Source organism: Vulpes vulpes, chromosome 14, assembly GCF_048418805.1.
Source record: "Vulpes vulpes isolate BD-2025 chromosome 14, VulVul3, whole genome shotgun sequence".
NCBI classification, from domain to species: Eukaryota; Metazoa; Chordata; class Mammalia; order Carnivora; family Canidae; genus Vulpes; species Vulpes vulpes.
Genome location: NC_132793.1, coordinates 69,078,562 through 69,101,206, shown reverse-complemented (window position 1 = coordinate 69,101,206; position 22,645 = coordinate 69,078,562). Strand labels below are relative to the sequence as shown.

The following is a 22,645-nucleotide window of genomic DNA, read 5'->3' as shown; positions in this document are numbered from 1 at the left end:
GACTCTTCTGAACTATCATTGCAGTACTGTAACATGTTAACCCATGTTAACAATTATATATTTAATTTTACATTGTAATGTATTATTATGTTACTATTTCATGAGTGTATATCTCATCCTCTCAACAAGACTTTTATCCATTTTAGTGGATACAATTTGAGCTCCTATTTTGTTCCATTATCTGGGTATCTCAAATCCTCATAAATACCCCCTACAGGTAGGTTTAAAAACTGTCAGCACCCCACCCATGTTCCTTTGTCACTCACTATTCTAGTGCATGGTCATGGAATCTACCTAGTGACTGGGAGGTCTCTCTTGCCTGTGAGCATGGGACGTCTCAGAAGTATAAGGAGTTAAAAGAATCTCAGAGCAGCCTTCACCATAGATAGAGAGAGTTGGAGAATAAATACTCGTAGTTTCTTGGGATCACCTACCAAATAACTTATGATCCAGTTCTAGTTGGGATCAGCCTCTGGAGGAACCTAACTAAAGCTAAAAGATATTGCTTTCCATACATATAACAGATGTGAAAACTGAGACCCAGGGAAGTTAAGTAATTTGACCAGAGTTATAGAGCTAGCAGTGGCAAAGGAGAGATTTAAATCCAGTCTCTCTCTCCTAGCATCCCAGTTTGGGGGATGATACACCGTCTGCATTATTATACTGTAACAGTCTGTGAACACTCAACAAAGATTCTGTTGAATTACTATAAAAACTATAAAGATTTCGAGTCATTTTAGTTTTTTCCCCCTAATATAATTTATCTTAGTGTTAGATGCTGCATTTATTTATATGGCTACTTGATGAAATGTCTGCCTCTCTCCAAACTGTATGCTCCATGAAAGCAAAGACTACACCTATTTTGGCTCACCACTGTTTCCCTGGCACTTACTAAATATCTGTAAGTGGAAGCAAGGAAGTAGTGGAAGCCACAAATAAGTAGGAATTAGGAGACAGAGAGGTGTCAAGAGAGGTGGTTGTTAGAGGGGGTATGTTGAGCAGAGAAACAGAATACAGTAGTGACCAAACACTTGAGTCATGGGAATGATGCCATTGAAGGAAATAATAACATGGTCCTCATTCTTGAGGCATTACCACAAGGATACCTGTTAGTTCCCTAAAGCTGCTTCTGGGTCCTGAACAAAAAAGATATTACAGTTCCCTACGAGGTTAGACATTTTATTGTGGGACAGTTTTTTTTTCCTACCATACTTCCCCAGGCATCCTTATAATAAACCACCATGACTTGAGGTGAATTGACCACACCTTTGGAACTCAAAAGCTTATAGATCTGTCAATTGAAAATAACAGTATTGTTATACTTTTCAGAATTGTGAAAAAGACAATGCATGAGAAAGCACTTAGATGACTTTAACATTTTCTACAAATACAAGGACTGAATTTTGAACCACTTTTAATAAAGTAAAACATACTTTATTTCTTCAAAAATGCTATTTTAAAATTCATAATAGTTTTTTAGTCTTTTCCATTATGAATAAGCTATTTTATGTCCAATGCATAATCACCTTTGCTTCTATTCTATAATCTAGATCAAAATATATGTTAAAAAAAAAGAGAGGAAATATGTTTGATATCAAGCAATAAATGGAGAATCTTAGAAAACCACTCTCTGGTTAGCATTGCTCTAGTGATAATGTGCATTACTGGGAAATGAGTTCTCATTCCACCTATGCCATGATTAACACTGAATAAGCCTCTTAGTCAGTTGTGCTAAATAAACTTAATAGGTCATAGAGTAGGATAAATTAAATGTAAAATGGCTCAAGTGTAACAAATAACATTCCATAGTACCTATATTTAACAGAAATAAGTTCTTTATTACAGACGTTCTCAAACCCTGGGATAGTAGGTACTGTCCATACCAACTCCATACTCCTGGGACACTTACTTTTTCTGTGCATTCGATAACCTCTCACTGCAAACACCAGTTAACTCTACTTGAGGGCTTTTTCTAGCCCTGGGAGACACTCAGCTTGCATAGAAGAAGGCAGTGTAGAGGGGTTGCAGAGGAGATACTCTCAGGAGTAGCCCTCAATCAATGACAAATGGGAACTGATGAGCAAAAACCAGTTTCTTTGTCCCTTAGGTATGACAAACTCTCAGATGCATTGTGTTGTCTCCCAGGGCTGCCCAGTGGGACTGGGCCCCAGTTACTCACAGCAGTAACCTGCTCATTAACACATCTTGCATTAGCTTCCTTTCCTTTCCTACTCTCTTTCTGAGATTTCCTGTGACCACCTCCCAAATAAATGACTTACCACTCAAGGTTTATTCAGGGTCTGCTTCTGGAGAAGGCTAGACTAAGATACCTTGTCAGCAAACCAATGCCAAATTATTTTTTAAAAAAGATTTTATTTATTTACTTATGAAAGACACAGAGAGAGAAAAGTAGAGACGTAGGCAGAGGGAGAAGCAGGCTCCAGGCAGGGAGCCTGATGTGGGACTTGATCCTGAGACCGCGGGACCACGCCCTGAGCCAGGGGCAGGTGCCCAACTGCTGAGCCACCCAGGCGTCCCCAAATGCCAATTTTTAATAAATTTGTGGGAAAATGAAAAAGGACATAATATTTTATGTACTTTTCATGACAGCTGATTTATGTAATTCAAGACTTTTCTTGAATTAATTCCTTCCCCTTTTTTTTCTCCCTCCCCCCAACCCCTTTCTTTCTGCCTTGAAATGCTCTTTCCTTTTATGAAATAGAGTGGTAGGAAATCGTATTTAATAACAACAAGAAACCCAAAAGTCAGCAACTTCATAACAATTTAATAGTCTCTCAATTTTTGTTGAAGCTTTAGTAGTTTGTAAACTTCAGATATCTAGAAATCATTGCTCTCCTATGTGTTATATATCACTGTTATCTTAACAATTAGATAAAGAATGAAGAGGGGCACCTGGGTGGCTCAGTGGTTGAGCATCTGCCTTTGGCTCAGGTCCTGATCCCTAGGTCCAAGTATCTAGTCCCACATCAGGCTTCTCCCCCTGCCTATGTTTCTGCCTCTCTCTGTGTTTCTCATGAATAAATAAAATCTTAAACAAAAAAAGAGAAAGAATGAAGAGAAAGTTAAAAAATAAAAAAGTGTGTTAACAGGTGAAATCAATTATTTCTTCAAAGGAATGTGAATTGAGAAATAACTATAGTTAGAAATATCTAAGAAAGGTAGTTTTAGTTTTTGTGACTTTAAGTTACTCACAACTTCTTCTGATGTACCTAAAACTCTCACCTTATTTTATCTATAATTAACTCAAGACCACAGTTTACCCTTTCATCATATAGTTATTATGAAGACTATTAAAGATGCCTGTGTATTTAATGTATGAACTGAACTTAGAGATGGAGGGGGTTGCAACCTGAATTAGAGATTTTGCAGAACTTCTAAACTGAAGAGGCCAAACGTGAGTTGGATTCCATGACTGTGCTTTAGGTGGTAAATTATGGCTGACACAGACAGAGTATGGTAATATAGCAAACTCTGAAACATAGAGTTCAGAAAACATAGACCTAGAGTCCTACTCATCCTGACTTTCCCATTTCCCTTGCCCCAAAACCGTCCACTTCCTTTTTTTCTTTTACTTCTCTCATAGGGCACAATCATGTAAAGGAACCAAGGTATAGTCAAGAAATAAAGAAATGTTTCTGGTCAGAAGAAAATTGTAGGCAAAGAAAAACAGATTAGAAATAATGGAGGAGAATTTCTGTTAAAGAATAATGAAAAAACGGCAAAATAAAGATAAAAGCATAAGAATAATAAAAAATAAAGACATTTGTCTACTCTTCTTTCAAGAGAAAGAATATTTAGATTCAACTGCTCTAAGCTCCTTTAGCCATCAGAAGAGGGCTTCTGATGATTTTCTTTGAAGTTTATTTTACAGCCTCAGAGATCAGGCTATTATGTAATTTCTTCACAGTGGTTTTATAATTTTCATAAATCTTATTTAGTTATTATACCATATACCATAATGTCTGTAGAGCTATTTACTTTTTCATCAAAATAATTTCCTTTAACCTGTGTCTCCTCAATATTATTTTCTCAAAACATCTCCCTAATAAGGAAATGTGAGCTCTTGAGGACTTTAAGATGAGGTGAGCAAATGCAGAAGGAATATTAGGGCTTAGTAGTAAAAGCTTCTTTTTAATGTTTTTTTTTTTGGGTCATTGAAACCTTTGATAGTATTTAGATGAACTTGGAAGTCTATTTGTATAGCTGAGTATGTACTAGGGCATGAAACACAATTTGGGATTCTTCAAACACAGCTGTAAGCTCTTTGTTACTTCTTGCTTAGTTTTCCCTTCAGAAACAACTCATATATTTGCTCTAAGCCCCTGGAGGTTCTCTAAAATTGTATTACTGCCTAAGAAGTACCTTTTTACATACAGAGGTATTAAGGCTGAAAAAGGTTGGAACGTATTGCATTCATATTTAAGTTGCCAATAAAATCAAAATGAGACAATTTTTTTTTAAATTAAAAATGTTTAGATTCTTTTCACCAATGTCTTTGCCCAGCATTTTTGATTATTTAAATACTATATTTAATTCAATATCTGGATAACTTTTCTAAAATCACAGATATCAAAGATTGTTTTACTAATGGTAAATGCTATTTTGAATTTTCCTCTTTCTTGTATATTGTTCTGTTTTTCAGTACCTCCTTGTTTAATATTATCTGTGAATTTAATTAACAGACTGTTTACTTCCCTTTGTTAACTGATGTTACATAACACCACATCTAACATCAGTTCCTGCAGAATCTCCGTAATGCCTCTCTCTGAATAGATATTTCATAGTTTTTTTTTTTTTTTAATTGTTCTTCAGTTTTTGACTCATGAAACTTTACAGAGTTTGACTCATGAAAGCTCAAAGAGTCAGGAAATACAGTGGCCTAGAAAAAGAGAAAAGGAAACACAGAAGTAGAAATTGAGAGAGAAATTAGCTGGAGAAAAGAGAACATGAGACTATAAATGAGAGAAGCGCAGAAGGTCAAGGTGAGTAGAAAAAGAAAAAAGGGAACAGACAAAAAAAATAAGGTATAAAAATAAAATAAAATGTCACTGAAGATAAAAGAGTGACTTGAGATTCAGGAAGCACACAGGGATTAGTAAAGATCAAAGCCTAGATCTGTCCAATAAAAGGAGTACATAAGATATTTGGAAGTGCCTCATGAAAGGCAAGTGGCAATCTCTTTGGATAAAAAGGACTGCACAACTCTAAGACTGACTATATGGTAAGATATTGGTATTAGGTTGATATACGGACAGACACAGTATGTTTTTCCTACGAGTTGAGCAGTTGATGTCCAAAGATGCAAGCTCATCTAATCTAGTATTAAAAGAATGGAGGCCTGTCCAAAACTGTTGGCATAGATGCTTAGCACTGGGCTAGGCAGTAGGATAGACCATATGTTGTATTTGCGGTGTAGATTTGTATATACATACACCTAAAAGGAACTAGAAAACAATACAACTCAATATGTAATTGGTGTTGGACAGCATTAAATATTGGCCTTTAATTGCTAAAGACTTTTCAAAAGGGGAAAAGGCAATTCTGCAAATTAGAGTAGTAAGGCGGACCTGGCATCTTTGGCAGCACACGGACGATGTGTGAACACTCAGAGATCAGTGATAAGAGTTGGTGATAACCTGCCAGGCCTACATTCAAAGGCTGATGGTGGTAATTGGGATGGGAGTGTTGGAGGACTGTCGTTTTCAACCAAAGGCTACATGAAAATTTGTTGGGAGTGGGTGGAATAGGTACTTTGAAGTTTTCTTCTTACTTTGAGGGTCTAAGTTTAAAAGAAAAAATACTGTTCCAGGGAGGCAAGTGTAAGAAGTAGGACTGCATTATTCTGTTAAGTATTATGAAATTACTTCATTATGCATTTTCTCATTTCCCAACCACTTGTCTAGAATAGTACAGGGCTTAGCAGCACGATACCTACTTCTCTTATCCTCCTACCTAATGAATGGCATGGAGTTGGCTTTCTCATTTATTCTTCTTTCTTGAAGTGTTGCACACCTCCTCCTTGATTAGCATACTATAGTACCGTGATTCTTAAGTATGTCAACTTGGAGGGCCTAGTAAAACAGATTCCTGGGCTTTCCGTTTCAGAGGGTCTGGGATGGCGCCAAGAATTTGCATTTCTAACAGGTTCCTAGGATTACAGCTGGTCTAAGACCACTCTTGTGACTAATCCATCTTTGCTCTCTCAAGTGGTACACTGCATAAGAGGTAAGCACAATGAGAGTCCTCAGGATTAATCAAGTTTGTCAATGATTTGGCAAATAGGTTTGTGCAAACTTCTAAGAAAAGGAAATGCCTTGTGTGCACCTTGCCACCTCTTCCAGTGGCTTCCCTTTTTTTCCATGAGCCTGTTGGAGCCCCAACTCATGTGCTCCTTATGTGCTCCTCTGTTGGTTGGATCATCTTTAGCAGAGAAAACATTGATCTCAAAGACCAATATTCGAAGGTAGTCAATGTGAGATTCCTCCTGGGAGAATTTAAAAGAACAATATATGAATGCAAAGGGCAAATTGCCCGTACTGTAATTTCAAATAATGGGAGTGATTCTTCCACTTACATGAATGAACGCAATCATTTATACATATTCTAGCATAAAAGACGAAACAAAACCCATCTCTCTGGCTTTACTTAGGTTGAGACATCAGTTTATTGATAATTTTTGAAACTATGCATTATTTTCTCTGGCACTTTGCAACGTTGACATTGGCCTTGTTCAAGGTTCTCCATGCTTCACATATGCATCCTGGAACAGGCCCCCTGCCTTCTGCACACGTGTTGTTTGTGGCACCCCCTCCTCTATACACGTCATTAGTGCCCAAGACCTGATAGATGGCACTGGTAATTGCGTGTGTGTGGGGGGTGGTGGGGAGGGACATGACAGAGAGGAGAGATGGTGTGTGAGTGAAGAAAACAAAACGTGTACGGTCCTAGAAATCAGAATTTGCCACTATTTCTACCAAAATTCTTAGCACCCCCCACCCCGCCCCATAAGGGTCCCCTTATCTATTTCCTTTAGTTCTCTTGAGTTTTAGAACGTAGTTTGATTTTTTTTTTTTAATACGGAGTGGGGGATCCCCAGGTGGCTCAGCGGTTTAGCGCCGCCTTCGGCCCAGGGCGTGACCCCGGGGTCGCGGGATCGAGTCCTGCATCGGGCTCCCTGCGTGGAGCCTGCTGCTCCCTCTGCCTGTGTCTCCCGCTGTCTCTCATGAGTGAATAAATAAAACCTTAAAAATAAAATAGTCATATAGTGATTTCTAGTATGCGACGAAAATCAAACAAATCAATAGCCCTGCAATCCCCCTCGACCTCGACCCCGGCCCCGACAGCCCCGCTTCTTTCTGCGCCGCTTCCTAAGGGCGTTATTTTCTACCAGCAGGAAGCAGGGCCCCGGCTCCGCGGCATCTTCCTTTCCGTCTTCCTCGGCGCTTCCCCTTCCCCTGCAGCGTCCCCGCCGCGTTCGCGGAGCCGGGCCCCCCAGCCCTCCGTCCGCCCCTCGGCGGCGCACACTGACCCGGGGCGGGGGGGCCAGGGGGGGGCGGGAGGGGCGGGGCGGGCGGGCGCCCCCCCGCGGCCGGTCCCCCGCACCGCGCGCCCCCGCCGCTTCCTTCCCTCGGGCCCAGCAGCGCGCTCGCCCCCGCGCCAGGGCCGCGCCTGCGCACAAGCCGCCCCGGCCCTGCTCCCCGCCCTTCCTCCCGCGGCTGGCTCCTCCCCCGGCGCCCCGCCTTCCTTTCTCTCTCTCTCTCTCCCTCTCTCTCTAGTCGGTTTCCGCGAGCGCTCCAGGTCGGCAGCCGCTCGGCCCGCTTCCCCGCCCCCCGCCCCCTTCCTCTCCTCTCGCCTCTCCTTTCCTCTCCCCACCCCTCCCGCCTCCAGCCCCGCGGAGGATGCAGCGGCCGCCGCGGCCCGGGCCCCAGCAGCGGCACCGGCGGTGGCTGCGGTGGGGGTGGCCGGAACTGGGGTGGTGAAGCGGCGGCGGCGGCCGAGCGGGCGGCAGCCGCGCCAGCCGCTTCCTCTGTGCTTCCCTTCCTCTCTCGCGCGGCCAGGAAGTTTCTCACTAGCGTGCATGTGTGTGAGTGTGGGTGTGCAGGCTGAAGGTGCGGGTTGGCGTTGGTGCCGGCGGTAGGTTTTTTGCCCACTCGGCTTCCCGTAACCCGGGCCGCCCCGGAGCCTGGGCTGTGGCCCGAGGAGGGGGCGCGGCGGCGGGCTCGGTCCTTTTGTTGCCGTTTCCTCCGCCCGGGGAGCCGCCAGGGGGACGCGCCCGGGTGGGGCGGCTGGGAGCCCGGGCCTGCTGGCCCCCGGGGCTCCCGGGCGAGCGTAGAGCGGAGAGCGGAGCGGGCTTCAACATGATGGCGGCCGAGGGCGGCAGCGAGGAGGGCGGCCCGGTGGCGGCCGGGGCGGCGGGGGGCGGCGCGGCCGCGGGCTCGAGCGCCTGCCCGGCGGCGTGCAGGGTGAGGATGCCCGGCGCGCTGCCCGTGCCAGCCGTCGCCTGCTCCGGGCTGCCGGAGGCCGGCGGGGCCGCGCTGGGCGCCGGGCCGGGGGCGGGAGCCGTGGGGGGAGCCGGACTGTCAGGGGGAGGGGCGGCCGCCGGGGCCGCCGGGGCCGGGGGAGAGCCGGCCCTCGCCAAGGGCACCGCTTCGCTGGCTGCGGACACCTTCGGGGCGGGCGGCGCCTTCCCCCCGCTGCCGCCGCCGCCTCAGCTGCCGGCCCTGGGCGCCGCCGGCCTGGGAACCGTGGACGAAGGGGACTCCCTGGACGGACCCGAATACGAGGAGGAAGAGGTGGCCATCCCCCTGACCGCGCCTCCGACTAACCAGTAAGTGCACGCAGCCGGCCCGGGCCCGGGGACGCCGGCTCCTGGGCACGAGTGGGAACCCCTGGGACCTGCTGCTTTTCTTGCAGTTGCGATCCGTTGGTGAAAAAGTTTGGAGCCTTCGGGGTTGGCGTGCGTCGGGACTTGATTGGATCGCTCCTCTTCCCTGAGGGCATGCACGCTCCCGTCGGCGTCTTTTGCATCTTTCCGGTTAGATAGACCCTGGGAAGAAGTGAAGTTTTTGAGATAGGAAAGCTTGGAGGGGGGCGGGGGAGGGGGGCATGTGTATCCATCGGGAACCGGATACGGTGCTGCCTTTTCCAAGTGGAGGTTGCGTCCCCGGGGCTCAGCTGAGCTTGCAGCTGCCCGGGCCGTGGAGTCTCTCCGAGCCTGTGCGTGCATTCCCTGCTGAAGTCAGGTTATCGTTAGTCATAAGGCTTTGGGTATGCAGGTACTCGAAGGGGTATTGTGTTGATGACCATTTTAAACATGCACCGGTCGGAAGGCTTTGTCTTTGTGGTGCTGTGCATCCCCGACCTTTCGGAGGCAGAGCGATGCAGAAAAGTCTTCGGGTCTCTCCTGAAGATGTGAGTCGGCGAGAAAGGAAAGGAGTTGTGCGAATTACAGGTGCGGTGAAGGGTCTCTCTCCTCTTACGGTGTCTGTAACCTAGGCCGTGAAATTCCCATTTATTGGTAACAGCCTGATCTTTTTATAGTTGAGACTTTGTAAGCACAGTGCTCAAGTAAAATTGTCGATACTTCAGTACTTTGTTGGTGGCCAGTGCAGTGTTCCATTTGACAATCAGTTTCGACGGTATATTGCAGAACATTTAGGGCAAATGGCTCTTTTCACACGGTGAGTACCTTCCCCTTGTTCCCTCCATAAGTGAACATAGGTGTGTGTTTGTAAAGGTGGGCCTTGATGAGAGGAGAGTGTTACTGGGAAGGGGTAATAGATGGCAAAACCGTTCTTACGGATCCTTCACGTCAGTCAGTTATTATCTGACCTTTAGAATTTCGACAGCCTTGGTGTATCAGAGGAAAAAATATTTGGTTCATATGATGACATTCACTCTGAACAATTGAAACTATTTGTTTGTTTGTTTTGGATAAGCTTTGGAGGATTTAGAAAGGACTTAGAAAATGATTAGAAAAAGATTCTGTGATAATCCGTTCTTAACTTAGGGCTACATCTTTTGATACTTAAGGGGGAAAGGTAAAAGTAGCCTGATTTGTGTCAGCCGTGGTATACTGCTCAGTAAGAGTTTAATTTTTTTGTCTAACTTTATTCCAACTTACCATGTTATGTGTTTGTTTTATAGACCTCTGAAGGTGTTCTGGAAGTGTGAAAAATTTGAATTTTACAGCACTGTTTACACACCTTCAAGCCTTTTTGAAAGAATCAGTAAATATTTAAGTGCTCACTACATCACTCCATGCTCAGCACTAGGGTTATAATAAAGTGCAACTTTTCATAGTGAAAGAAGGCAGTCTTTTGCCAGTGTTCGTAACTGAGTTATATTAGGCATGTTTGTATATTGCAGTTATAAATTTTTTTTAAAAAGAAGTGATTTTGTGGAACAGTTTTAGGTTCACAGCAAAACTTGGCAGAAAATAGAGTGTTCCCATTAGATTTTTCGGGATAAACATGAAGGAGTATTTGGAAAAAAATTTAGAAGTCTATTGTGTGAGGTTTCCATCATCATTAATATATATTTGGGAATAAAAATAATACTTGCATGACTGTATATATGAGAATCGTAAATGTTCTGAAAAGTATCCTCCATTTCAAGTATGTTTTTTAAATTTGTCAGTGAGGAGTACAAATTACCCTCTTTTCTTTATCTTAGATATCAAACCATAGTCACTGGAGGCAATACAGTGTAGTGTTTAAGTGTGCAAATTCTGAAGTTAGACAAGATTTGGCTTGGAATCCTGACTCTACCACTTATAGCTGTGTGATCTTGGAAAGGTCAGTTTCCCCATCTGTAGAATGGGGATAATAATGGTACCTCCGTCATACCATCGTTTTTAAGGTTTAATGAGAACCCTTAAATATTCAGTCAGCACAGTGCTTGGCACATAGTAAGTGTTCAGTAAATAGTATCCCAAAGTAACAGTAATATTTTATTGCCATTAAATTGCCTACTAATTCTATTGGTACAGGGAACTCCCTCACTGATAGTTACTTTAGGCAGTGGTTCGTACTACAGAGGTCTAGCTACCATGGTTAGTTATATTAAAAATTATGACTTCATAAAGGTTTCCATCAGGTTAAGTAGGTTTAGAGATGAAGTTCAGATCTTTTCTATGAATGCATATTTTTAAAGGGCTTTAATGATTTGGTTAACTAATGCCAAATCTTCTGTAAGGTACTGAAGAAATAAATGTTCTTGGACTAAGTGAATATTTGTTTACTAGTGAGTGGTCACCTTAGTTATTGCATAGCATGATATTAAGGGGTTCAGGTCACAGGTTTGAGTCCACAGTGGTTTGTTAGAGTAAGGTTTCCTTGCACATGGAGTTCAACCCTGTGTCCAGCTAGTTTGGTGCTGTTGGTCACAAGAGCCGTTAAATGACGATATATGGATGGACAAATGCAAATACCTTACTGCCATTAGTATTTTGTATCTTGTTTTTCTGTGTGCATGGTGAGTCATTGTCTCATGTTTATTACCGAGGGTTTTCATTAGTTTGGTTAAGGACAGAAAAGTTTAATAGTTTTAACTATTTATTTGAATATTTTCCTTTTACAAGTTTTGAGGAAAATTTAAAAAGCATAACATTCTTCCTATGTATTTTTATGCTGTAGAAGTTTCTGTATCTAAAATTCCCACAGATTGCTTTTTCAAGAGAGAGAAAAGTTAAAGGAGTTTGTCACGGGTCACTTTCTAATTTTATGAACTTACTTGCTTTTAGTGCTCCTGGTTATTTTTTCTCTTTGCTTTAGAAGTGAGGGTGATGGTAAAAGGAGTGTTTTCCCCTTAATCCACCTTCAATTATATGTAGAGATTTTAAATTATGAGCCTGCAGTAGCAGGATGCCCTTGGACTGAATCCAACCCACAGATATATATTGCTTTCTCTTGGTGTATTTGGAACATTGAGTAATTAGTTGCCACCATTTAAAAATAGGAAGACTTCACGTTTAAGAAGTCTCACTTTCTAGCATCACTTGCAAAATCACAAGATTTGGCTCTACCTGGTTGCTGTTCCTGTTTGTGGATTGCTAGAGCTGAGTAGTGTTGCCCCTTTTAGGTGAGTTCTGAGCTCTAGTTTGCTGCAGTCTTCACTAGGCTTCATTTGCCTTTTGATATTATCTGCCTGGCAGGTTAGATCATACCCTGGACCTAAGATGAAGGCTTCTCAAGCCTGAAACTTGAAGGAAAAGGAAATAAATAATGTACAGGATACCTTTCTTTTCCTTAAGAAACATGTGACTATCTCTACAAAAATAAAATCATTCTTAATTAAGCCAAATAATTATTAGAGGTGAATGTTAGGACATGTAGCGTTCATTAGCTTTGTTACTAATTGCATTATAACTATGGGTGAGTCATTATTTCTTAATAAACATGGGGGGTGAGGATTGCAAAGATTAGTGATGTACAGAGTGGTTGCTGACCAGGACCCAGATTTTTTTTTTTTTTTTTTTAAAAACCATACTTGTATGCATTGTAGAGCAGTATAGTAGGTGCTCGATATAAGGGATAAAAAAATGAGTAAGATGCCCATTTTCTCAAGTCTCTTTTCCGGGGCAGTTACAGATCTAGTAGGCAGTTAAGTCAACCAACTTCTATAATTCAAGCTAGATTAAGATAAACATCATGAATGAAGTATGAACAAAGGGTCATGGGCTTTAAAATAATACAAAATTTAGGCAATTAGGATCAGTAAGTCTTTGAGGAAAAGTATCAAGTATGTTATCCCTGCTGCTTATTTTCTAAACAAGACCTTATTGGTCCCCACGCCCTTTGTCTAATGATTCTATCATGTGAAAAAGAATTACAAGTTAAAGTAGTATAAACTTTTGACCCTGAATGTAGGGTTTGTCCTACTGAACTCCTTAATTATTTACCTGTGATCTGGAAGGAGGTTGAAGGAGATGCCTGTAGTCTCTGAGAATACAGAGCACACCCAAAGGCTAGAATTGGTTTGGATCATTGATTAGGTACTCTGGGGAAACCAGGCAAACATGATTGGTAGAGATAAAAAGTAAAAGCACAGGAGTACCTGGGTGGTTCAGTGATTTAAGTGTCTGACTCTTGATCTTGGCTCAGGTCTTGATCTCATGGTCTGAATTGGAGCCCTGTGTTGGGCTCCTCACTGTGTGTGGAGCTGGAAAAAGAAGAAAAATGATAGCTGTAAATTAGGAAGAAGAAAGGGAAAGCAAAATGTAGGCCTTTCTGGTTGCTTTACCCCTGTCTCTTTACTGGCCATAAGGGAAATGAGAGAATGGCAGCTCTAAAACCCAGAATGTACCTTGGTGTGGGTGAGACATAATAATTAACAATAACTGTCATTATTCCTGATATTTCTTGATTGCTTACTGCCTACCAAGAACTGTTCTAATTGGCCTACATGTGTTGTTTACTTATAACTAAACCAGCGTTTATTTGCGCTTAATTCTGAAGGTTGAGCTAGGCTTGATGGGGACTGCTCCATATGTCTTCTGTTGGCTATAACATCCAAGGTGGCTTCTTAATTCATAAATCTGATGCATCAGCTGGGATGGCTGGACCAGCTGGTGGATAGCTGGGAATATGACTGCCTCTCTCCCCCTTTCTCCCTTTACCCGGTGCAGGTAGCCTCCCCCACTTAATTCGATTGAGCTTCTCCACAGCATGGAAGCTGGGTTTCATGAGGGAGGGAGCATTTCAAGAGGACAAGCTTCACTGGGCCAACACTTATCAGGCGTCTGCATTCTTATGTTTGCTAATGTTCTAATAGTCAGTGCTAATAACATAACCAGTTTGGATTTAGTGTGGGTGGGGACTATACAAAGACTGGGAGATGAGGTTTGTTGAGGGGACCAAAGTTAACAACCTACCTCGTGTGTTATTCATATACATGTAATACCAGATAATAATACTAGGATAGGAGTGGTGAGGGATGAGGTGCGAGAAAGGGCAAGTACTTACAAGTTCTTTTTTTTTTTTTTAAAGATTTTATTAATTTTTTAAATTTATTCATCAGAGACACGGGGAGAGAGAGAGAGAGGCAGAGACACAGGCAGAGGGAGAAGCAGGCTCCATGCAGGGAGCCCAACGTGGGACTCGATCCCAGGACCCCGGGGTCACGCCCTATGCCGAAGGCAGGCACTAAACCGCTGAGCCACCTAGGCTTCCCTACAAGTTCTTGTCTTAGGCTTTAACACGGTAAATTGTTTATTAAACGAATCAGATATCCTCACAATAGATTTTGCTTCTGACCACCATTATCTTAATTTTAAATCACAGTTATGGAGTATTGATGCTGGTTATGGCTCAGTGTTTGAATGTGCAGTGTATGGGTGGTAGGTGTAGCATCTTGAAATCACCTGCAACCCATTTCAGTCATGAGCTAAATTAAAAACAGTTGTCAGATACAATTTACTGATAACTTCTCCATATGTCTGATCATATTTCAATGGGATTTGGTGTATGATTTTCGGCATTTCAGTGATTAACTGATTTTTATGAGTGAAACAGTGAACATTTGGGGGAACAGAAATAGAAAAGAATATACAGTCCACTTGGAAGATGAAGCATTAATGATAGAGAAGATGGTAAAATTAATCTTACAGGTATATTGTACAGATAACATTTTTCAAACTGGAGGATAGTGTGGAAGAGTTTAAAAGAATGAAAGTATTTGAAAGAATAAATCGAAATTTCATACTGTAATCCTCTTTTACTGGAGTTTTATAGGAAGTTTGATTAATTTTCATAGTATTGGTGTTTGATATTGTAATCATAAAAGTAGTATGCATAGATACATAGTATTTTAGTGATGAAGGAAACCCTCATTGCCCAGACGCAGAAGCCACCTGGGAGACTGCCTAGATGCAGAAGTAGAGTAGTCTGGCTAAGGTACATAGGTAGTGGTAGAACTGGGACAGAATCTAGTTCCCGTAATTTTTTTTTTAAAGATTTTATTTATTTATTCATGAGAGGCAGAGAGAGAGAGAGAGAGAGAGGCAGAGACACAGGCAGAGGAAAAAACAGGCTTCATGCAGGGAGCCCCGTGTGGGACTCGATCCCGGGTCTCCAGGATCACGCCCTGGGCTCCAGGTGGCGCTAGACTGCTGGGCCACTGGGGCTACCCAGTTCCCGTTACTTTTTAGATATGTTTAGATTTGAGTAATATTTATAGTTAATTTGGCCGGGGCTGGGGGGTGGAGGGTAGAGGATGAAAGGCAGAGGCCTAGGATTGACTAATCCTTTACCATATATGCTAGGCACTTTACAGAGATTATTTTAATTCTCAAAGGTCTGCAGTCAGATACTCTCCTCATTTTTATTGCTGGGAAAACTAAGTGATAGAATTGGAATTCTGATGCCAATACTATACTTTTTCCTTTGCCTCGTCCCCTTCCATTAAGTATAATACACACATATTATGTTCACTCATAGAATATACTTCCGGGCTGGCCAGCCACTGGGTATTACGGATTGAATTTTGTTCCCCTAAAACTCATAGGTTGAACCCCAAGTCCCAGTGTGGCTGAATATGTATAGGGTCTTTAAAGAGGTGATTAAAATTAAATGAGGTCATAAGGGTGGGTCCATAATCCTACTGGACCTCATAAGAAGAGGGAGAGACACAGAAGTGCACGTGCACAGAGAAAAGTCCATGTGAACCCCCAGTGAGAAGGTGGCCATTTGAAGCCCAGTAGACTGGCCTCATTAAAAAGTACCTCTGCTGGCCCTTTAATCTTAGACTGGGCCTCCAGAACTGTGAGAAAATAAATTTCTGTGGTTTCAGCAATCCAGTATGGTTTTTGTTATGACAGTCCGAGCTGACTGACACTCTGAGTAACCCCGTCTCTTTAACAATGGCTTTGGCTGATTCTGATGCAGGTCAGATGCACATTTACTACTTGAGAAACAGGGTCCTCATGTTTATATTTCCTATCTTCCACTGTAGGAAAGAAAAACTTTCCATGTACTTTACCTTCTTTCCTTATATGTTAGTGGTTTATTTCTCCTTTTTTGGCTATACGTGTGTTGAAAGATGGAAAAATTATTTAAATGCATGTTTGAGTAGTATAGCTTGAAAAGGTCCTATATATGACCATGATGGTACCCATGGGAAATCCTGTGGGGGAGACATTACTTCAGCAAAATTTCTGTATTCACTCTGTGTTCCTTGTAATATTCAGTGTTACTTGTGTGTTGTGTGTGTGTGTGTGTGTGTGTGTGTGTATGTATTTTTTATTATTATTTTGTCTGGATAAGTAAGATAAACACCTCATCAAGGTTTTATCAAGCTAGATTATCAGCTTAATACAAAAGATAGAACTCAGAAACAACAATGGAAGGCAAGGCATTGGACAAGGTATGTGGAGAAGGATACAGAGCTTCCATGCCCTGTCTAGGGATGCTACTCTTCTAGCCACTCTCCCACCTCTATGTGTTCACCAACTGGAAGCTCTCTCAGTGTTACTTTTAAAATTCCCCTTCTCTTACATATCTGTCTGAAGCTTAAGGGAAAGACCTAGAGATTCTTAACTCTTTTAACTCTTCTTTATAGGTATAACCTATTAGACTGGGTTCACAGCTAAGACACTTATATAAAGCACCGTATCATCTCCTCCATTCTCCTCCATCCGTGTCTACCCACCTACCTAGATATTGATTTATCTCTCAGATTTTTAAATTAAATTTTATTTTGAGGTAATTGTAGATTAAAATTTAGTTGTAAGGAATAATACAAAGTATGTGTCCTTCACCCATTTTTTTTCCTCAGTGGCAACATCTGGTATGGCAACAAGAAATTAACATTGATTTAATTTACATCTTCAGATTTCACTGGTTCTGCATACAGTTGTGTGTGTCTATGTGTTCAATGTGGTTTTAGTTCTATGCAGTTTTATCACATTGTGTAATCATCACTACAGTAAAGACACAGAACAGTTTCATCACCACAAGGATTCCTTGTGCTGCCCTTCTTTCACCTCTCCATTTATCTCTAACTCCTGGCAACCACTAACCTGTTTTTCGTTTTGTCATTTCAAAAAAAGTTTTACAAAAACAAACAACAAGACCCCATGATGTACAGATGGAATCATAAAGTATGTAACCTTTTGGGGTTAGCATTTTGTAACCCAACATAATTCCTCAAGATTCATCCAGGTCCTTGCATGTGTCAATACTTTGTTCCTTTACATTTGCTGAGTATTTCATGGTGTGGCTGTATAACATTTTAGCCATTCACCATTGGAGAACAATTTGGATTATTTCCAGTTTTGACTATTAGGAAAAAAAAGCTATGAATATTCCTGTTTGTTTTTTGTAAACATAAGTTTTCATTTTTGTCAGTTAAATGTCCAAGAGTGCAGTTGTTGGATTGTGTGGTAATTATCTGTTCAGTTATAGAAGAAACTGCCAATCTATTTTTAGATTGGCTGGATGCTTTTACATTCTCACCAGTAACATGAGTGGTCCAGATTCTGTATTCTCACGAGCATTTGATACTGTCATAAGTGTTTCTTTAAGCTATTCTCTTGGTGTCTACTGATCTTATTGTGGTTTTAATGTATATTTCCCTAATGGCTAGTGGTGTTGAAGATCTTTTCATATGCTAATTTGCTATCTGTATATTCTCTTTGGTAAAATGTTTGTTCTTGTCTTTTGTGCATTTTCCAATAGGATTGTTTTATTGTTGAGTTTTGAGAATTCCAAATATTACTCTTTTGTCTGCTATCTGCAAATACTCTCATTCTGTAGCTTATCGCTTTTTCCTTTTAATGGGGTATTTCTGAGAGCAAAAGTTTTTAATTTTGTTGAGGCTTAATTTATTAATGTTACTTTTTTTTTGGTTGTGTTTTTGGAGCCAAGTCTAAGAACTCTTTATCTAGCATTGGTCTCCAAAATTTTCTATTATGATAGCTTTATGAAAGTTTTATATTTTAATGGTTTGCAGATAAGTCCATAGTTTATTTTGATTTTATTTTTATAAAAGATACATTTAAATTGAAGTTCATATTTTTACCTATGGCTATCCAATTGCTCTAGCCCCATTTGTTGAAAAGGTAAGTATCTTTCCTCTTTTGAACTGCTTTTGCAATTTTATAAAAAATCAATTGGGCATATATGTGTAGGTTTACTTCTGGGTTCTCTATTGAGTTCTGTTGGTTTATATGTTTTTTTCTTAATTTTTATTTATTTATGATAGAGAGAGAGAGAGAGAGAGAGAGAGAGAGAGGGGCAGAGACACAGGCAGAGGGAGAAAGCAGGCTTCATGCACCGGGAACCCGACGTGGGATTCGATCCCGGGTCTCCAGGATCGCACCCTGGGCCAAAGGCAGGCGCCAAACCGCTGCGCCACCCAGGGATCCCGGTTTATATGTTTTCATCTGCTAATATTGCACTCTTGGTTACTATAACAATGTAGATGTAGATAAGCCATAATACCAAATAGAGTGGTTCCTCTCACTTTTCAATATGGTTTGAGTTATTCAAAGGCTTATGTCTTCATATATAAATTTTTGAACAAGCTTACTCATATCTACACGAATTTTACTGAGATTCTCATAGGAATTGCATTAAACCTATAGATCAATTTGGGGAGAATTGACATCTGTACTATATTGACATGGTCTTCATTTAGTTAGGTCTTTGATTTCTTTAATCAGCATTTTGTATTTTTTAGTATGTATATCAACTCCTATTGTATGCCTCTTGTTAAATTTAAACTTACTTTTTTTTTTTGTTTGGAGAAATTTTGTGAATATTATTTTTTTATCTCTGTTTTCAAATGTTCATTATCAATACATAGAAATGCGATTGATTTTTTTTTTACATTGATTCTGTGTTCTTTGACCTTGCTAAAATTTTAACCTTTTAGTTTTTAGAGGCTTTTTACAGTATACTCTATAATCTCTTTGCCTTTTATTTCTTGTGTTATTGCAGTGGCTAGAACTAGTACTGTATCGACTCACAGTGGTAAGAGCAGATATCCTTGCTTTGTTCCTTGTTTAGGTGGAAAACATTTAGTATTTCACTATTAAATATGGTATTAAGTGTATGTTTTCTTGTGGGGGGAGTGCGTAGTTGAGTAGATACTCTATCAAATCAAGGTAGATCACCTGTCTTTTTAATTTACTGAGAGTTTTTATTATAAATGGGTGGTGGATTTTGTCAAATTTTGTCAAATTCTTAGTGAATTTATATGATAGAGTTATTTTCTTTAGTTGATATGTGGGGTTTTGTTTTGTTTTAATGTTGAACCAAACTTGCATATGTGGAATAAATCCTATGGGGTTATGATATATAATGTTTTTCAGATATTACTGAATTTAGATTATTGATTTGTTGAGAATTTGTGTCTGAGTTCATTAGAGAAACTAGTCTGCATTTTTCTTGTGATATTTTTGTTTTGTTTCAGTATTTGGGTAATACTGGCCTCAGATTGAGGTAGGACACATTCCCTCCTTTTCTGTTCTTTGGAAAAATTTGTGAAGTTTTGACATTCTTTAATATTTGGTTGAATTCTCTAGTGAAAACATTTCAGCTTGAGATTTTCTTTTTGAGAATTAAAATTACAAATTAATTGTTTAGTGGTTGTAGGATTATTTATGTATTATTTATTTCAGTTGAATCTTGGTAGAACAAACAGTCCCTGACTTAAGATTTTTTTGACTTTATGATGATGTTAAAGTGAGACACATTCAGTAGAAACCATACTTGGATTTTGAATGATGATCTTCTCCTGGGCTAACAATATGTGGTAAGATTCTCTCTTGTGATGCTGGATGGCAATGGCAAATCATAGCTCCCAGTCAACCATGCAGTCATAAGGGTAAACAACCACAACGTATAACACTTAAAAGGATTCTGTATCCTTAGAACCATTCTGTTTTTCACTCAGTATTCAGTAAATTACATGAGATTGTCAACACTTTTTTTTTTTTTTATTTAAATAGGCTTTGCATTAGATGATTTTGCCCAACTGTAGGCTAAGGTAAGTTTTCTGAGGAGGGTTAATGTAGGTGAAGCTAAGCTCTGATATTTGGTAGTTCAGGTACATTAAATGCATTTTTGATTTGTGATATTTTCAGTTTACAATGGGTTAGTTGCATGTGGCCCTATGGTAAATAGAGGAAGATCTTTATGTGGTTGATTGAAGAGTTGATTCATTTCTTCTAATTTAGGGGCATAAACTTGTTTGTATTATTTCCTAATTACCCTTGTAATGGCTGTAAAATGTTCAGTGATACTTTCTTTTTTTATCTCTGATCTTGGTAACTTGTACCTTTCTTTTTGTTTTGCCAGTCTTGCTAAAGATTTATCAATTTTATTAATTTTTTTAAAGGATTAATCTTTTGTTTCATTTTTTTCCCTGTAGTTTTCTTGTTTTCAGTTTTGTTGATTTTCACTTTTATTTTTATTATTTCTCTTCTGATTATTTTCGGTTTATTTTTTCCTATTTTTCTAGTTTCTTGAAAACTAGAAAGGAATTTAAGTAGGAATTTAAGATAATGATTTGAGAACTTTTTGCTAATGTAAGCATTTAATGTTATAACTTTTCCCCTTGGCACTGCTTTAGTTATATCCCATGTCTTTTGATGTTGTTTTTTCTGTGTTGTCTTTTCATTTTTATTCAATTCTATGTTTCTTTTTAACTTTACTTGGAGACTTATTCTTTGATGATTGAGTTGTTTTGAAGTTTTTTGTTTAATTTCCAAGTGTTTTGAGATTCGCTAGTTGTACTTCTTGATTTCTGATTCAAGTCCATTATGGTCAGAGAATATTCTCATATGATTTCAATACTTTACAATTTGTTGATGCTTTTTCTGTGGCCCAGTATATGGTCTGTTTTGGTGAGTGTTCGTTCTATGGATTTAAAAAAAAAATAGGTATTTGGCTTTTTTTTGGTCAAATGTTCTATGTATGTCAATTAGATCCTTTTGGTTGATTGTGTTAGAACTTTAGAACTTTTAAGTTTTGGCTGATTTTCTGTTTAGTGTTTTTGTGAGTCTCTGAGAAGGAAGTCTTGAAGTTCCCAATGATAACAAAATTTGTCTGTTTTTCCTTTCAGCTCTCTATCTGTTCTTCGTGTATTTTGTTAGGTGTGTACCATTTAGAATGGTTATGTATTCCTGTTGGATCCATCCTTTATCATTGTATTATGTTTTCTTTTCTCTCTAGCAATTGTCTTTGCTCAAAAGTCTAATATTAATATAGCCATTCCGCTTTTATTTTGTTTCCATGCATCTTTTTTGGTACCTTTTCACCTCTTATTTTAAGTGAGTGAGTTATAAACAGCCTATTTGTGGATCATTTCTTCTTAAGTCCACATTGGCAGTATTTGCCTTTATTTGGTATATTTTAAATTTACATTTATTTTAATTATTAATAATGTTAGGGCTTATTTTTTTAAAGTTTTTATTTTAATTCCAAGTGTACAATACAATATTTCAACAATTCCATATACTGCCTGGTGCTCATCACTACAAATGCACTCCTTAATCCCTATCACCTATTTAACTCACTCCCCCTTGCCTCTGGGAACCAATCTGTTTCTTGGTTCATGTTTCTCTTTCATTTGTTTTGTTTCTTAAATTCCACATAGGAGTGAAATCATGTGGTATTTGTCTTTTCTGACTTACTTCACTTAGCATAATAATTTCTAGCTCTATTCATGTTGTTGGAAATGGCAAGATTTCATTCTTTTTATGGTTAAGTAATATTCCATTGTAAAAAAAAAATATACCGCAACTTCTTTATCAGTTCGTCAGTCAATGGACACTTGGGCTGCTTCCATATCTTGGCTGCAGAAATAATGCTGCCATAACACAGGGGTGCATGTATCCCATTGAATTAGTGCTTTTTTATTTTTTTGGGAAAATACCCAGTAGTGCCATTACTGGATGATAAGGTAGTTCTCTTTTTCACCTTTTGAGGAACCTCTATAACTGTTTTCCACAGTGGTTGCACCTGTTTGCATTCCCTCCAACAGTGCAGGAATGTTCCTTTTTTTTCCACATCCTTACCAACACTTGTTTCTTGTATTGTTGATTTTAGCCATTCTGACAATGTGAAGTGATAGCTCATTGTAGTTTTGATTTGCATTTCCCTGATGGTGATTATGAAAATCTTTTCATGTTTCTGTTGGCCATGTGGATGTCTTCTTTGGAGAAATGTCTTTTCATGTCTCCCTGCCCATTTTTAATTGGGTTATTTATTTTTTGGGTATTGAGATTTATAAGTTCTTTATTTTGGATACTAACCCTTCATTGGATGTGTCATTTGCTCTTAGAGCTTCTGCCATTTTGTTTTCATTTCCTGTTTTTTCTCTCTCACTCATTCCTCTGTTTCCTTCTTCTTCCTCCTCTTCCTCCTCCTCCTCTTCTTCTTCTTCTTCCTCTTCTTCTTTTTAACATTTTATTTATCTATTCATGAGAAACACAGAGAGAGGCAGAGACCTAGGCAGAGGGAGAAGCAAGCTTCATGCAGGAAGCCCGATGTGGGACTTGATCCCGGATCTACGGGATTACGTCCTGAGCCAAAGGCATTGCCTTTTTTTTTTTTTTTTTTGAAGATTTTATTTATTTGTTTTTGAGAAAGAGCATGTGTGAACTAGGAGGAGGGCCAGA

General features: G+C 40.0%; 1 protein-coding gene across 1 annotated transcript in view; it reads left to right on the top strand.

Annotated features, from left to right (window-relative positions):
* Positions 1-8,108: 8,108 nt before the first annotated feature.
* RASA1 (RAS p21 protein activator 1) overlaps positions 8,109-22,645 on the top strand; it is a 109,286-nt gene continuing 94,749 nt past the window's right edge. The window contains exon 1 of the mRNA XM_072736858.1: positions 8,109-8,848. Within this exon, the coding sequence (XP_072592959.1) occupies positions 8,379-8,848 (470 nt within the window). The 5' untranslated portion in view covers positions 8,109-8,378. The remainder of the gene's footprint in view (positions 8,849-22,645) is intronic.